General features: G+C 44.0%; 1 protein-coding gene across 4 annotated transcripts in view; it reads left to right on the plus strand.

The window, feature by feature from the left end:
- LOC137428029 (acetylcholine receptor subunit delta) overlaps positions 1-16,245 on the plus strand; it is a 69,479-nt gene that overhangs the window by 2,686 nt on the left and 50,548 nt on the right. For all 4 annotated transcript variants that reach the window (XM_068117946.2, XM_068117949.2, XM_068117948.2 and 1 more), the window contains 4 exons: positions 11,778-11,822; positions 12,501-12,610; positions 13,190-13,345; positions 13,445-13,554. In XM_068117946.2, the coding sequence (XP_067974047.2) occupies positions 11,778-11,822; positions 12,501-12,610; positions 13,190-13,345; positions 13,445-13,554 (421 nt within the window). The remainder of the gene's footprint in view (positions 1-11,777; positions 11,823-12,500; positions 12,611-13,189; positions 13,346-13,444; positions 13,555-16,245) is intronic.

Consider the following 16,245-nt stretch of genomic DNA (forward strand, 5'->3'; position numbering starts at 1 on the left):
GATTCTCTCCAACCAGCGCGGTGACGCTAGTCTTCCAGAATCTTCTCACCGCGCTGGTGTCCTCCCATTGGCCAAGTGCTTCCCGCCCTGTGGTGTTGCTCGCCCCTCCCCCTGGCCAATCAACAGTCCTCCTGGGCATGGCCATAGCCTGCCACGAGGCTCGTGCTAGACCAGCTGGTGGTGTGGCTGGCTGCGGCCCATGCGGCGGTGCCCCGATCTGGCTTCCTGTCCGTTTCCCAAAGTCGTTGTGGCAAGGGAGGGGAATTATTTAATGAGTGCACTAAGGACCTATCTAAGTGTTTAAATGAGTGTGTTGCCATAATGGACACTGGATCGGCGACAGAGGGAACGACGAACGAGGAAAATTTATCCATAATCCCTGCACTATTTAGCATGCCCCGTACCCTCGTGGTGGGGACACCAATACAGCTTATACCGACAAACCGGGCTAAACATAGAACTTATTACAGGTAGATTCCCTATCACGACAGTCAAGTACCTACCTATACAGATCTATCTGACTCTAGATATTCCTCTACCCAAATTCATAACAGTATTCGTGGGGAGAGTTAGGTTTTCAGGCTCAGCTTCATTCTATGCAGGTATTCTTGGGGAGAGGTATGTTTTCAGGATCAGCTTCGTTCTACGTAGGTATTCTTGGGGAGAGGTATGTTTTCAGGATCAGCTTCGTTCTACGTAGGTATTCTTTGGTGATTGTTTTGTGCATTTGTTTGTGACCTATTTGGTGGCCCTCCTTTACTCCAAAGGTATTTGTATGATCCTTCGTTTCTAACTGCTGTATTTTTGTGTTTCAAGGTCAATATTTACGTTGTCTTTTTTTGTTGGTTTACCTTGTACAAATGTGCACTTGGCACACCTGTCTAGTCCAAATTCCATTTGAATCTCCTCGAAAAACCGTTTTACTTGTTTTCGTTGTTCTGTCAATTTTTCATTATTGGGCGTGAACAGTTTAAAATCATCCATATTTAATATATGTGCCACCTTTCCCATTTCTTTGGATGTTCGTCTATTGGTTAAGTTGTTAAGGTTATGTACGTCCTTGTTCATTGATGAGGTTACTTAGTGGGTCCAAAGCCAGACAAAACAGAAGGGGGGAAAGACTGTCAACGTGCACAGAAGGGTTATGTACTTGCACAGAAGGGTTATGTACGTGCACACCAAGGGTTATGTACATGCACACCAGGGTTACGTACGTGCACAGAAGGGTTATGTATGTGCATAGAAGGGTTATGTACGTGCATAGAAGGGTTATGTATGTGCACAGAAGGGTTATGTATGTGCACAGAAGGGTTATGCACGTGCACAGTAGGGTTATGTAGTGCACAGAAGGGTTATGTATGTGCACAGCAGTGTTAAGTACGTGCACAGCAGGGTTATGCACGTGCACAGAAGGGTTATGTACGTGCACAGAAGGGTTATGTACGTGCTCAGCAGTGTTATGTACGTGCACAGAAGGGTTATGTACGTGCTCAGCAGTGTTATGTATGTGCACAGAAGGGTTATGTACGTGCACAGAAGGGTTATGTACGTGCTCAGCAGTGTTATGTACGTGCACAGAAGGGTTATGTACGTGCACAGAAGGGTTATGTACGTGCCTAGCAGGGTTATGTACGTGCCAGAAGGGTTATGTACGTGCACAGAAGTGTTATGTATGTGCACAGCAGGGTTATGTATGTGCACAGCAGGGTTATGTATGTGCATGGAAGGGTTATATGTGTGCACAGCAGGGTTATGGACATGCATAGCAGGGTTATGTACGTGCACAGAAGGGTTATGTACGTGCATAGTAGGGTTATGTACGTGCACAGAAGGGTTATGTACGTGCACAGAAGGGTTATGTACGTGCACAGAAGGGTTATGTACGTGCACAGAAGGGTTATGTACGTGCACAGAAGGGTTATGTACGTGCACAGAAGGGTTACGTACATGCGCAGATGGGTTATGTACATGCACAGCAGGGTTATGTATGTGCACAGCAGCGTTATGTACGTGCACACCAGGGTTATGTACGTGCACAGAAGGGTTATGTATGTGCACAGAAGGGTTATGTACGTGCACAGCAGGGTTATGTATGTGCACAGCAGGGTTATATATGTGCACGGAAGGGTTATATGTGTGCACAGCAGGGTTATGGACATGCATAGCAGGGTTATTTCCGTGCACAGAAGGGTTATGTACGTGCATAGTAGGGTTATGTACGTGCACAGCATGGCTATGTACATGCACGGCAGGGTTATGTATGTGCACAGCAGGGTTATGTACGTGCACACCAGGGTTACGTACGTGCACAGAAGGGTTATGTATGTGCACAGAAGGGTTATGTACGTGCCAGAAGGGTTATGTACGTGCACAGAAGGGTTATGTACGTGCACAGCAGGGTTATGTATGTGCACAGCAGGGTTATGTATTTGCACAGAAGGGTTATATGTGTGCACAGCAGGGTTATGTACATGCATAGCAGGGTTATGTACGTGCACAGAAGGGTTATGTACGTGCATAGTAGGGTTATGTACGTGCACAGAAGGGTTATGTACGTGCACAGAAGGGTTATGTACGTGCACAGAAGGGTTATGTACGTGCACAGAAGGGTTATGTACGTGCACAGAAGGGTTATGTATGTGCACAGAAGGGTTATGTAGTGCACAGAAGGGTTATGTATGTGCACAGTAGGGTTATGTACGTGCACAGAAGGGTTATGTACGTGCACAGCAGGGTTATGTACGTGCATAGTAGGGTTATGTATGTGCACAGAAGGGTTACGTACATGCACAGCATGGCTATGTACGTGCACAGAAGGGTTATTTATGTGCTCGGCAGTGTTATGTACGTGCACAGAAGGGTTATGTACGTTCACAGCAAGGTTATGTACGTGCACAGCAGGGTTATGTATGTGCACGGAAGGGTTATATATGTGCACAGCAGGGTTATGTACGTGCATAGTAGGGTTATGTATGTGCACAGAAGGGTTATGTACGTGCACAGAAGGGTTATGTACGTGCACAGAAGGGTTACGTACGTGCACAGAAGGGTTATGTACGTGCACAGACGGGTTATGTACATGCACAGCAGGGTTATGTATATGCACAGCAGGGTTATGTATGTGCACACCAGGGTTATGTACGTGCACAGAAGGGTTATGTATGTGCACAGAAGGGTTATGTACGTGCACAGAAGGGTTATGTACGTGCACAGCAGGGTGATGTACGTGCACAGAAGGGTTATGTATGTGCACAGAAGGGTTATGTACGTGCACAGAAGGGTTATGTACGTGCACAGAAGGGTTATGTACGTGCATAGCAGTGTTATGTACGTGTACAGCAGGGTTATGTACATGCACAGCAGGGTTACGTACGTGCACAGAAGGGTTATGTGCGTGCACAGAAGGGTTATGTACGTGCACAGCAGGGTTATGTACGTGCACAGCAGGGTTATGTACATGCACAGCAGGGTTATGTATGTGCACAGAAGGGTTATGTACGTGCACAGAAGGGTTATGTATGTGCACAGAAGGGTTATGTATGTGCACAGAAGGGTTATGTACGTGCACAGCAGGGTTATGTATATGCACAGCAGGGTTATGTACATGCACACCAGGGTTATGTACATGCACAGTAGGGTTATGTAGGTGCACAGAAGGGTTATGTATGTGCACAGCAGGGTTATGTACATGCACAGCAGGGTTATGTACGTGCACAGCAGGGTTATGTACGTGCACACCAGGGTTATGTACATATACAGTTGTGGCCAAAAATATTGGCACCCTTGCACTTTTTTCAAATAATTCACCATTTCTTCCAGAAAATTGTTAAATTAAAAAATATTTTGGTATCTACATTTGTATTTCTTTGGTTTGCAGTGGAGGAAAACAAAAAAAGCTGAAAAAATTACTAAATCTTAGCTTATTCAACACAAAATTCCTAAAATGGACCTGGCAATATTGTTGGCACCTTTTAGAAGTTGTTGGAAATAATTAGATTTCAAGCAGGTGATTCTGCTTTACTTTGGAATTAAACTCACCTGTGGTGATTTGCAGGTGCCTGCAATATAAAAATCACTCATTCAACCAGTTTTAATGAAGAAAAGGAGTTATTCTGCTGTTTTGTGTCACTGTGTGTACCGCAATGAGCATGGGGAGAAGAAAGAAAACAACAGAATTGTCTGAGGAGGTCAGACACAAGATTGTAGGCAAGCATGGACAATATAAAGGCTACAAGTCCATCTTCAGAGACCTTGATGTTCCTGTATCCACCGTACGCAATGTTATCAGGACGTTTAAGGCCCATGACACTGTAGCCAACCTCCCTGGACGTGGTCGCAAGAGAAAACTTGATCGAAGATTGCAGCGAATGATTGTTCAAGTGGTGGAGAAATCACCTCGATCAGCTCCCAAACAGATTGAAGCTCACCTTCAGACAGACTCAAGGTACGGCAGTTTCAACTCGCACCATCCATCGCCAACTCAATGAAAGGGGGTTTATGGTAGGAGACCCAGGAGGACCCCACTGCTGAGAGAGAAACATAAGAAAGCCTGACTGGAGTTTGCCAAAAAACACCTGAACAAGCAATAACCCTTCTGGGAGAATGTGCTGTGGACAGATGAGACCAAATTAGAGCTTTTTTGTAAAGCACATCATCTCTATGTTTACAGAAAACAAAATGAAGCCTTCAAAGAAAAGAACACCTTCCCTACAGTCAAACATGGAGGAGGTTCAGTGATGTTTTGGGGTTGCTGTGCTGCCTCTGGCACTGGGTACCACGAATGTGTGCATGGCATCATGAAATCAGGAGATTACCAAGGAAATTTGGAGCGCAATGTTCAACCTAGTGTCAGAAAGCTGGGTCTCCGTCGAAGGTCATGGGTCTTGCAGCAGGACAATGACACCAAAACACTTCAAAAAGCACCCAGGAATGGTTCAAGACAAAATGCTGGACTGTTCAGAAGTGGCCAGCAATGAGTCCAGATCTAAATCCCATTGAACACCTGTGGGGAGATCTGAAAACAGCAGTTGGGAGAAGGCACCTTTCAAATCTGGGAGAACTGGAGCAGTTTGCACAAGAGTGGGACAATGTGCCAGTAGAGAGGTGTAGGAAGCTCATTCATGGCTACAGGAAGAACTTGACTGCAGTTATTTTGTCCAAAGTCTGCGATACCAAATATTAAATCTCCGGTAATAATTTTGTCAATCCCATTTATTTTTATTTTCTGATTTAAAAGGATATATTAAGTTCTGAATCAAAAACAAAGGTTCTGTAATATCAACAGTGACATAAAGAATTGTGGAGACCAAATACTTTTGTCAATTTCAACTTATTTTTGGAGAAAATTGTGAGTTATTTGAAAAAAGTGCAAGGGTGCCAATGTTTTTGGCTGCAACTGTGTAGCAGCATTTGGCACATAGTCCATGGGCCAGAACGCATATTTGGGCTGATTGGTACCACAAAGAGGTCCAAAGCCTAATGATACTTTTCAAGTGGCTACATGTTTGGAGAGTCTGAAACGTCATGACGGACATTTCTATTGAGTAGCATAAGGTCAGAATCCCCACATTTCTATAGGTTCCCCCAAAAATAAAATTGCACTGTTATGCAAAGGAATATCCACATTGAACACAGAGTTGTGCAACTGCACTCCAGTGTCCGATACAATTCCGACCGACAATAGAACAATGTTGATCTATCATTGTATTGACAGTTATCTGAATAGCAAGGGATCATATTTGTGCAGACATTTCGTCCAAGATATCGTCTTGACAATGTACATTTTACGTAACAACAGTTTTTGCAACAAGACTTTGATTTGTTCATTTTGTATTGGACAGTCCAAGTGTTAGACATCCGCAACGACAACCCTGAATAGCTTGTTATAGATTATAGAACATTAAAACGAAGAAATGCATGTGTTCATAGTTCCATGTATGGCAAGTTGTGACAACATTCATCTGTGATCACCTAAGGGTCGTCGTGACCCAAATCCTCCTTGTCCGAGCTTTCCAGGAGTATTTCTTCATCGTTTTCAGTTTACATGTCTGAGTGAGTGTGGAACATACAAGCTTAGACTGTCAAGTTCAACCCATTCGGTAGACAATGACAATCTGGTAGACGACAAACATGTTCCGATGCAACCTCTGGGGTTGGGGGTCCATTCATCCAATTAATAGCTCGTTCTCCTCATTCGCTATCCCCATCCGTAGACATGTTGGGGATTAGGGGCATCTGCTTTCCTCTCCATGTATTGTTCGTTGCCCTCTTCCAGCCTGGGAGTTGGCCCATTCAGCACGTAACTTCAAACAGACCTCACATGGTGGGAGCTGCCAGATTCCAAATCTCCTTTCTTGGCACAGAAAAGTTGATAACACAGTTCATTATTTTCATTTTCCCAAGTTCATGTCCACATTTCCAATGTGGCCTCCAAAGCCAGTCGCCGACTGGGCATCCTCAGTCGTGCGAAGTCCTTCCTTGGCACACCTGAGCTCCTCACCACATACAAGGCTTTCATCCGCAGCTCTATGGAATACTGCTCTCCCCTCTGGGCCGGTGCTCCTGCCTCACACCTAGCTCCTCTTCACGCTGTTGAAACCAAAGCTTTCAGAATCATTGGAATCTCTCGCGATGAAGCTAACTCCGAGGGCCATTCACTCACTCACCAGGCAGGTAGGTGGTCTTTCCGGCTTCTACCGACTCCTCTCTGGCCTTGCTCCCCCAGCCCTCTCTGGTCTCTGTCCCCCAAATATTCCTACAAGTCGCACAAGATCTGCCTGTAACCCTCTTATGGTTAAACTGCCAAAATCAAGACTCTCTGCTCACCTTCACTCCTTCATTCCTCTTTTCTCCCGCCTCTGGAACAAACTCCCTCACTCCCTTCAATCCCACTCCTCCCTCCAGGTCTTTAAAACAGCTGTTCACCACCATCTCTTGTCTTCCCCCATCCAAAACCTTGAACTTTTCTACCCCTGTTAATTCACCCCAGATCCACTTTTTTGAAATACCGACTTCTTTCCTGGAAGTCCTTGCAGTGTCCATGTGTTTTATACCTCTCCCACCTCCCCCCAAGCCCTCTCCCTCCCACAGATCTCCCGATGTACCTGCTCTCAAATGTTGTCGTCGTGTGCTTCCCTCTCTCTCTCCCCATCTTGTCTCCCGCTCCCTTTATTTCGTCTTGCGAGTCCGTTTATTTATTTATTTTTTCATTAATGTTAGCTCTTACACGAGCCTCGATCTTGTATCCCAAAATAAATAAATAAATAAATTGACGTTACCTGTGTATGACCGAAATGAGTAGCATGTCCATGGTAAATCTTATAGCACATTGAAAAGCTCTGTTGACAGGACCCACTCCCTCTCCAGTTCTAATGTTGACAGGTACTAATTTCAGGCCATTGAGGTTACCACGATCGCCAAGTACCCTGACTATCGCAGACGGAGTGAGAATGTGATCCCACCAGAGATCTGCATTCCGAGTCCCCGATACCTGCAGCCTTGCCAAGCACGTTTGTTTCTGTGCGTCGTTTTTCCTATAGGAGTCAAGCTCTTCCTTGACTCTCAAGTGCTCATTTGCCAAAGCTTGGAATGGGAGACTTGGAATCTGGCCCAAGGAGGAGTCTTCCACCATCATCAGATAATATGGGAATATTGCCGCCACATTCACTCTGAACTTGAAGTTTCCGGAGAATGTGCTTTTTGACAAACTTCACGAGCAACAAGACATTCCAGAAAGGAAATCAATGTTCCAGGTAGCTCCACCGTTAGTACAACACGTGGCTCAGGAATTATTGTCTTTCTAATGTGTTCGAATATTATTCCGTATGTATTTGCCTCCAATATGGACAAGGATTCCTCTTATCCCGTATGTATTTGCCTCCAATATGGACAAGGATTCCTCTTATCCCGTATGTATTTGCCTCCAATATGGAGGAGGATTCCTCTTATCCCGTATGTATTTGCCTCCAATATGGAGAAGGATTCCTCTCATCCCGTATGTATTTACCTCCAATATGGAGGAGGATGCCTCTTATCCCGTATGTATTTGCCTCCAATATGGAGGAGGATTCCTCTTATCCCGTATGTATTTGCCTCCAATATGGAGGAGGATTCCTGTTATCCCGTATGTATTTGCCTCCAATATGGAGGATTCCTCTTATCTCGTATGTACTTGCCTCCAATATGGACAAGGATTCCTCTTATCCCGTATGTATTTGCCTCCAATATGGACAAGGATTCCTCTTATCCCGTATGTACTTGCCTCCAATATGGACAAGGATTCCTCTTATCCCGTATGTATTTGCCTCCAATATGGAGGATTCCTCTTATCCCATATGTATTTGCCTCCAATATGGACAAGGAATCCTCTTATCCCGTATGTATTTGCCTCCAATATGGACAAGGATTCCTCTTATCCCGTATGCATTTGCCTCCAATATGGACAAGGATTCCTCTTATGCCGTATGTATTTGCCTCCAATATGGACAAGGATTCCTCTTATCCCGTATGTATTTGCCTCCAATATGGACAAGGATTCCTCTTATCCTGTATGTATTTGCCTCCAATATGGACAAGGATTCCTCTTATCCCGTATGCATTTGCCTCCAATATGGACAAGGATTCCTCTTATCCCGTATGTACTTGCCTCCAATCTGGACAAGGATTCCTCTTATCCCGTATGTATTTGCCTCCAATATGGAGGATTCCTCTTATCCCGTATGTATTTGCCTCCAATATGGACAAGGATTCCTCTTATCCCGTATGTACTTGCCTCCAATCTGGACAAGGATTCCTCTTATCCCGTATGTATTTGCCTCCAATATGGACAAGGATTCCTCTTATCCCGTATGTATTTGCCTCCAATATGGACAAGGATTCCTCTTATCCCGTATGTATTTGCCTCCAATATGGACAAGGATTCCTCTTATCCCGTATGCATTTGCCTCCAATATGGACAAGGATTCCTCTTATCCCGTATGTATTTGCCTCCAATATGGACAAGGATTCCTCTTATCCTGTATGTATTTGCCTCCAATATGGACAAGGATTCCTCTTATCCCGTATGCATTTGCCTCCAATATGGACAAGGATTCCTCTCATCCCGTATGTACTTGCCTCCAATCTGGACAAGGATTCCTCTTATCCCGTATGTATTTGCCTCCAATATGGAGGATTCCTCTTATCCCGTATGTATTTGCCTCCAATATGGAGGATTCCTCTTATCCCGTATGTATTTGCCTCCAATAAGGAGAATTCCTCTTTTCCCGTATGTATTTGCCTCCAATATGGAGAAGGATTCCTCTCATCCCGTATGTATTTGCCTCCAATATGGAGGAGGATTCCTCTTATCCCGTATGTATTTGCCTCCAATAAGGAGAATTCCACTTTTCCCGTATGTATTTGCCTCCAATATGGAGAAGGATTCCTCTCATCCCGTATGTATTTGCCTCCAATATGGAGGAGGATTCCTCTTATCCCGTATGTATTTGCCTCCAATATGGAGGAGGATTCCTCTTATCCCGTATGTATTTGCCTCCAATATGGAGGAGGATTCCTGTTATCCCGTATGTATTTGCCTCCAATATGGAGGATTCCTCTTATCCCATATGTATTTGCCTCCAATATGGACAAGGATTCCTCTTATCCCGTATGTATTTGCCTCCAATATGGACAAGGAATCCTCTTATCCCGTATGTATTTGCCTGCAATATGGACAAGGATTCCTCTTATCCCGTATGTATTTGCCTCCAATATGGACAAGGAATCCTCTTATCCCGTATGTACTTGCCTCCAATATGGACAAGGATTCCTCTTATCCCGTATGTATTTGCCTGCAATATGGACAAGGATTCCTCTTATCCCGTATGTATTTGCCTCCAATATGGACAAGGATTCCTCTTATCCCGTATGCATTTGCCTCCAATATGGACAAGGATTCCTCTTATCCCGTATGTACTTGCCTCCAATATGGACAAGGATTCCTCTTATCCCGTATGCATTTGCCTCCAATATGGACAAGGATTCCTCTTATCCCGTATGCATTTGCCTCCAATATGGACAAGGATTCCTCTTATCCCGTATGCATTTGCCTCCAATATGGACAAGGATTCCTCTTATCCCGTATGCATTTGCCTCCAATATGGACAAGGATTCCTCTTATCCCGTATGGATTTGCCTCCAATATGGACAAGGATTCCTCTTATCCCGTATGTATTTGCCTCCAATATGGACAAGGATTCCTCTTATCCCGTATGTATTTGCCTCCAATATGGACAAGGATTCCTCTTATCCTGTATGTATTTGCCTCCAATATGGACAAGGATTCCTCTTATCCCGTATGCATTTGCCTCCAATATGGACAAGGATTCCTCTTATCCCGTATGCATTTGCCTCCAATATGGACAAGGATTCCTCTTATCCCGTATGGATTTGCCTCCAATATGGACAAGGATTCCTCTTATCCCGTATGTATTTGCCTCCAATATGGACAAGGATTCCTCTTATCCCGTATGCATTTGCCTCCAATATGGACAAGGATTCCTCTTATCCCGTATGGATTTGCCTCCAATATGGACAAGGATTCCTCTTATCCCGTATGTACTTGCTTTCATGTACTTGCTTTCCTTGTCGCAAAATATTCATCTTCAGGAATTATATATTTATATGTTCACTCACGGAGAATGTTCCCAGAGATAACAAGTGAATCCTCTTGGATTGCGCTGAGGTTCGGGCATGGAATTTCGAGCCTCGATCTTGTATACAAAAATAATAATAATAATAATAAGAACCTTGGGCCGAATCTCGCGCTTCACCAGTGCGCGTGCGCGAATTTACGTCACGTCGGCAGCGAGAAGGGGTTCCCCAACACGAACCAATCAGGAACTGCCACGTCACACTTATATGATCTCAGAATTCCTGTGACAGGAATTCGCGTTACACTGGCTGGAAGTCATTCGCTAGAGGCGCTTCCTCAGCGCTAATAACGGATAATAACGGAGTGCTGCGGAACGATACCTGGAACAGGAGTGGGTGTTGTGGAGTGCATATGTTAACCTAGGATTAATGATACCTGGAATAGGAGTGGGTGTTGTGGAGTGCAAATGTTAACCTGGGATTAATGATACCTGGAACAGGAGTGGGTGTTGTGGAGTGCAAATGTTAACCTGGGATTAACGATACCTGGACTAGGAGTGCAAATGTTAACCTGGGATTAACGATACCTGGACTAGGAGTGCAAATGTTAACCTGGGATTAACGATACCTGGAACAGGAGTGGGTGTTATGGAGTGCAAATGTTAACCTGGGATTAATGATACCTGGAACAGGAGTGGGTGTTGTGGAGTGCAAATGTTAACCTGGGATTAATGATACCTGGAATAGGAGTGGGTGTTGTGGAGTGCATATTTTAACCTGGGATTAACGATACCTGGACTAGGAGTGCAAATGTTAACCTGGGATTAACGATACCTGGAATAGGAGTGGGTGTTGTGGAGTGCATATGTTAACCTGGGATTAACGATACCTGGAATAGGAGTGCAAATGTTAACCTGGGATTAACGATACCTGGAATAGGAGTGCTAATGACCGTGGCACGGTGGTCCAAATGGCCTTTACCTATGAACCCGAGTGAACATCAATTTGCTTGATCAATGAAGGAGTTAAAGGTGTTGAACCTGCATCATCCATGATGTGAAATATTTTTTCGAAGCACTTCCGGTGAAGCATTCCTCCTCGGTTTGGAACATCGTCGCTCATTTTTACTCCGACTTTTCTTGCAGAAAGAAACGGATGAGATTTTAACAACAAACATGTGGTTTGTACACGTGAGTACACCTTGGTCTGTTCGCAAACACACGTACAAAAGGGTGGTTCTTAAAAATGAAAGTTACAAACGTCAGGCTCCTAACACTTAAAAACTTTTGTATTTATGAAAAATCCCTTGTGGTGAAAGTTTAAGCCATTTGGACTAAATTTAGGGGTTGCACACGGAGTTTGTAATTTCACAAATTTGGCTCGCATAAATGTTTGGAGTTGATTATTTATTCTCCGCTGCTATACTTGTGATTTTGACCATTACAGTTGACCTATGACCTTGTTATGTACTGCACATTTTGAAGTTGTTTTTAAGTTAATTGAATACAGTGCAGCTGTACTCTGGTGTATGCAGTTGCTCTCATTGAAGAGTACAATCGTCTCCTGACAAGGGATGAACAGCAAACCCAGTATCTGCTTCAAGTTGTGACACAACATCGCGAGAGGTTTCCCGAATGCAGGAAATCAACGCTTATCGGGAACAAACTTGACTCACTGTGCAACCCCTAAAACTTGATGTATTCAAAAAATATTTCACAGGCAGAAGTTTTACCTCAATACCAAAAATTTTAAAGGTTAGGAGGAAAACAATTCAATTTATTTTTTGCCTTAAGTCGCGAAGAACCACCCTGACGTACAAGCACCGGGACGGTTTTTAAGTTTTCCTTTGCGATGCGTTTATCCACCAGCGCTGGGTTGATTACCGGCTCGCATGGAATGAAACGGAATTTGGCGGAATCAAGAAGATTCGTGTGCCCATCAACAAGTTGTGGCAGCCAGAGATCGTGTTGGAAAACAAGTGAGTGCAGCAGTACCCAGGATTTGTGTGTGTGTGTGTGTGTGTGTGTGTGTGTGTGCGTGTGTCTCTTGTTGGATGTTATCTCCATAATTTGGGTTATAGAATGTGGATCAGCGTCCTCCCTGAACTCCAAGTATCCACTCCCATTTCGGTGAAGGATTGCGATTCATGGGCCTAGTTAGTTGTGAAGTTTTGTTGTTCTCAGAGTTTTGTTCCATGGGTTCTTTTCAGGATCGTCACTGAGCTCCGTAAAGCTTCCAACTGTAGTTCGTTTGGGATATTGTTCCCAGGGATGGTATTGTTCCCATGCCTCCTCCCCCCAAGCCCTGTCCCTCCCACAGATCCCGCGATGTCCCTGTTCTCTACTGTTGTGCTTGTGTGCTTCCCTCTCTCTCCCCATCTTGTCTCCCGCTCCCTTTATCTCATGTTTTATGTGTCAGTTTGTCTTTTTGTGATTTCATGTTAGCTCTTACACGTGCCTCGATCTTGTATACAAAAAAAAAGAGAAAATAGAAAAAAAAGAGGTTAAATAAGGTATCCATGTATTAAATAAATAATCAGGTGTTGTTGGTGTTGCAGTAACGATGGCCAGTACACGGTGAGTTTCTTTTGCAACGTGGTTCTGTCGAGTAATGGGCTCGTGTACTGGCTCCCCCCGGGGATATTCCGCTCATTCTGCCCCATCCGCGTGGCTTATTACCCCTTCGACTGGCAGAACTGTACCCTCACACTCCGGTAAGTGGCACGCACTACGCACGGCTCGGTGAGACTGTTGTGCCATATTTATGTCATCATCCATGGTGTCACACACCTTTCTCGTGGTGTCGTTTACAGGTCCATGATGTACAGCGCCGAAGAGATCAACCTCCAGCTGCAGACAGAAGACATTGATAATAAAACGAGTCCCATTGAATGGGTTGTTATCGATCCAGAGGCCTACACAGGTAACACAAGCATAACAAGAAAAAGATCAATCAGAGATTGCAGACCCTCGCCAGGATGTATTTTCAGTGGGTTTTAAGGCTTTTGTGTTAAAACAAATATGGCCGCCGAACCACGTGACCGATGACGTCATTATTTTTTTTCTAAACTAATTTATTCCAAGATTATGCTCAAGAAATTTCATCTTGATCGGATGAAGTTTTGTACTTGTCGAATTATGACGTCATAATGGAGGCACCTATGACATCATCATGAACATATTTTATTCCCCATGGAGAGTTCTTTACAATGAGCCATGTCTCAATTTTTTCTATTCAGCGCTTTCGGAGATGTAGAGGTGCAAAGTTTTTCGATTTTTCCAAGATGGCGGCCGAACCACGTGATATATGACGTCATAATTATCATTTTTTTAAAATGATACAGGTGGAGTTGCACCTATGGTGAAAATTTGCTGTCAATCGGACAAACGGTTGCAGAGAAAATCATATTTATTCTGTGCGGACAAACAAACAAACAAACAGATGAAAAATCACTCATAGGGCGACACTTGGCAAAACAGAACAAAGTGGAATGGCACTCAGTAGACTAGTAGAGCATCCTTTTAACCTCAAAAATAGTTGGTGGTTGAATTCAGTTGGCTGATATGAAAATCCTATTCAAATTTCAAGTCAATCGGATGAAAATTGAGGCTTTTAGAAATTTGAAAAAAGCGGTTGACCTTGGGCCTATGTTGACCTTTTGGCCTATGCTGATCTCAAAAATAGTTGTTGGTTGAATTCAGTTAACTGATGTGTATATCCCATTCAAATTTCAAGTGAATCGTATGAAAATTGAGGATTTTAGAAATTTGAAATTGTTGTTAACTTTTGGCCTAAGTTGCTCTTTTGGCCTTTGGTTATCTCAAAAATAGTTGTTGGTTGAATTCAGTTAACTGATGTGTATATCTCATTCAAATTTCAAGTGAATCGTATGAAAATTGAGGATTTTAGAAATTTGAAATTGTTGTTAACTTTTGGCCTAAGTTGCTCTTTTGGCCTTTGGTTATCTCAAAAATAGTTGGTGGTTGAATTCAGTTAACTGATATGTAAATCCCATTCAAATTTCAAGTAAATCGGATGAAAATTGAGGATTTTAGACATTAAAAAAGTGGTTGACCTTTGGCCTACGTTGACCTTTTGACCTACGCTGATATCAAAAATAGTTGGTGGTTGAATTCAGTAAGCCGATATGTAAATCCTATTCAAATTTCAAGTCAATCAGATGAAAATTGAGGATTTTAGAAAGTTGAAAAAAGTGGTTGACCTTTGGCCTATGTTGACCTTTTGGCCTTTTGACCCCAAGAATATATAGGATTTTGTCGGACCACGAACTCTACCATTTGGTAAAGTTTCGTGAAGATCGGTTTAAAATTGTGTCCTGTAGGCAAGTATAAGTGAGCGGACAGACAAACAAACACACACACAAACACACACACAAACAAACAAACACACACACAAACAAACCGGAGTGAGCAACACACTTGCAAAAAAAAAAAAAAAAAATATTTGCCAAGTAACAAACAAACAAACAGATTCAAATGCAATACCTTCTCCTCTGGCGAGGGTAAAAATCTACAGGTTCAACCACCTTATCAACAACCAAAATGCATCAAAGGATTCAAACTTTCGAATTCACGCATTTATTTCTTATTTTATTTTTTGTCTGAAAGATCGAGGCTCGTGTAAGAGCTAACATTGATCACAAAAAAACATACCGGTAAACAGACACGTAAAACAAAGATCTGGTAAACCGTATGTCGTGTAAGCTTGTATCTTCGTCCCATCACGAGGGGTGGGGTTATGTTAATTAGTTAGGAATTATGGGTAGTTAATACCTTGTATGCAATGGCCTCTGTTATTTTTCCTCTGTTCCTTATGACACACACACAGCACACACACAAGAAAGAAATGGTGCATTTACCACACTAAATAAAAGCAACCGGAACCGGGACATTCAACTACCGCTGCCACTGCCAGCAGCTACATCACACATCAAGTAGGCAGGCCTTGGGGCCACGTCCCGAAGAGCAGTGATTGGTCCAGGATTGATTGGCGCAAGGACGGCTAAGATGGGATTATGGAATTGGTGGAGCAGGCACGGATGACGTCAGAGCCTTGAGTACGTACAAAGGAGTTGGAGGGCAGACAGTTTGTCTCTTGGGTCCGGACTTTGATAGAGAACTGTCGAGGCTCTTGACTTCCTCACATCTTCTGGCTTTGGTGGTGAACGGTCACGATTTCATATCTCGCTCTGCTTCGGAATTTCACGGCGAGCGGTCAGAGCTCATAGCGCTCCTGCGCGAGGGGAATTCATTGAGGAGCACGTGAACATTTCGTAGTGCCCTGTTTGCGTGGGGGTCGGATTGAAGGCACGGCCGCATTTTCTTCTCCTGGGCATGTTGGTGTTGATGAACGAGATCGTGAGGACAAGCGTGGCTGGAGCTACCGAGCGGGCGCAGCCTGTTCACTTCGCGCACGGAGCCAGGAGTGAGCGGACTGCGCGGCGACGCCTAGTTCCCACCCACTGGCAGTGCAGCCTGCGGTTTCCTGCGTAAGGATGTAGAGGCCTGTGACGAACCGGGACGATTCCTGACGAGGTTCAAGAGCAGCTCGGAGCTAAGTGCCCACAAAAATAACACGCATTTATTTTCGTTC

Source organism: Myxine glutinosa, chromosome 5, assembly GCF_964187855.1.
Source record: "Myxine glutinosa chromosome 5, kmMyxGlut1.1, whole genome shotgun sequence".
NCBI lineage: Eukaryota > Metazoa > Chordata > Myxini > Myxiniformes > Myxinidae > Myxine > Myxine glutinosa.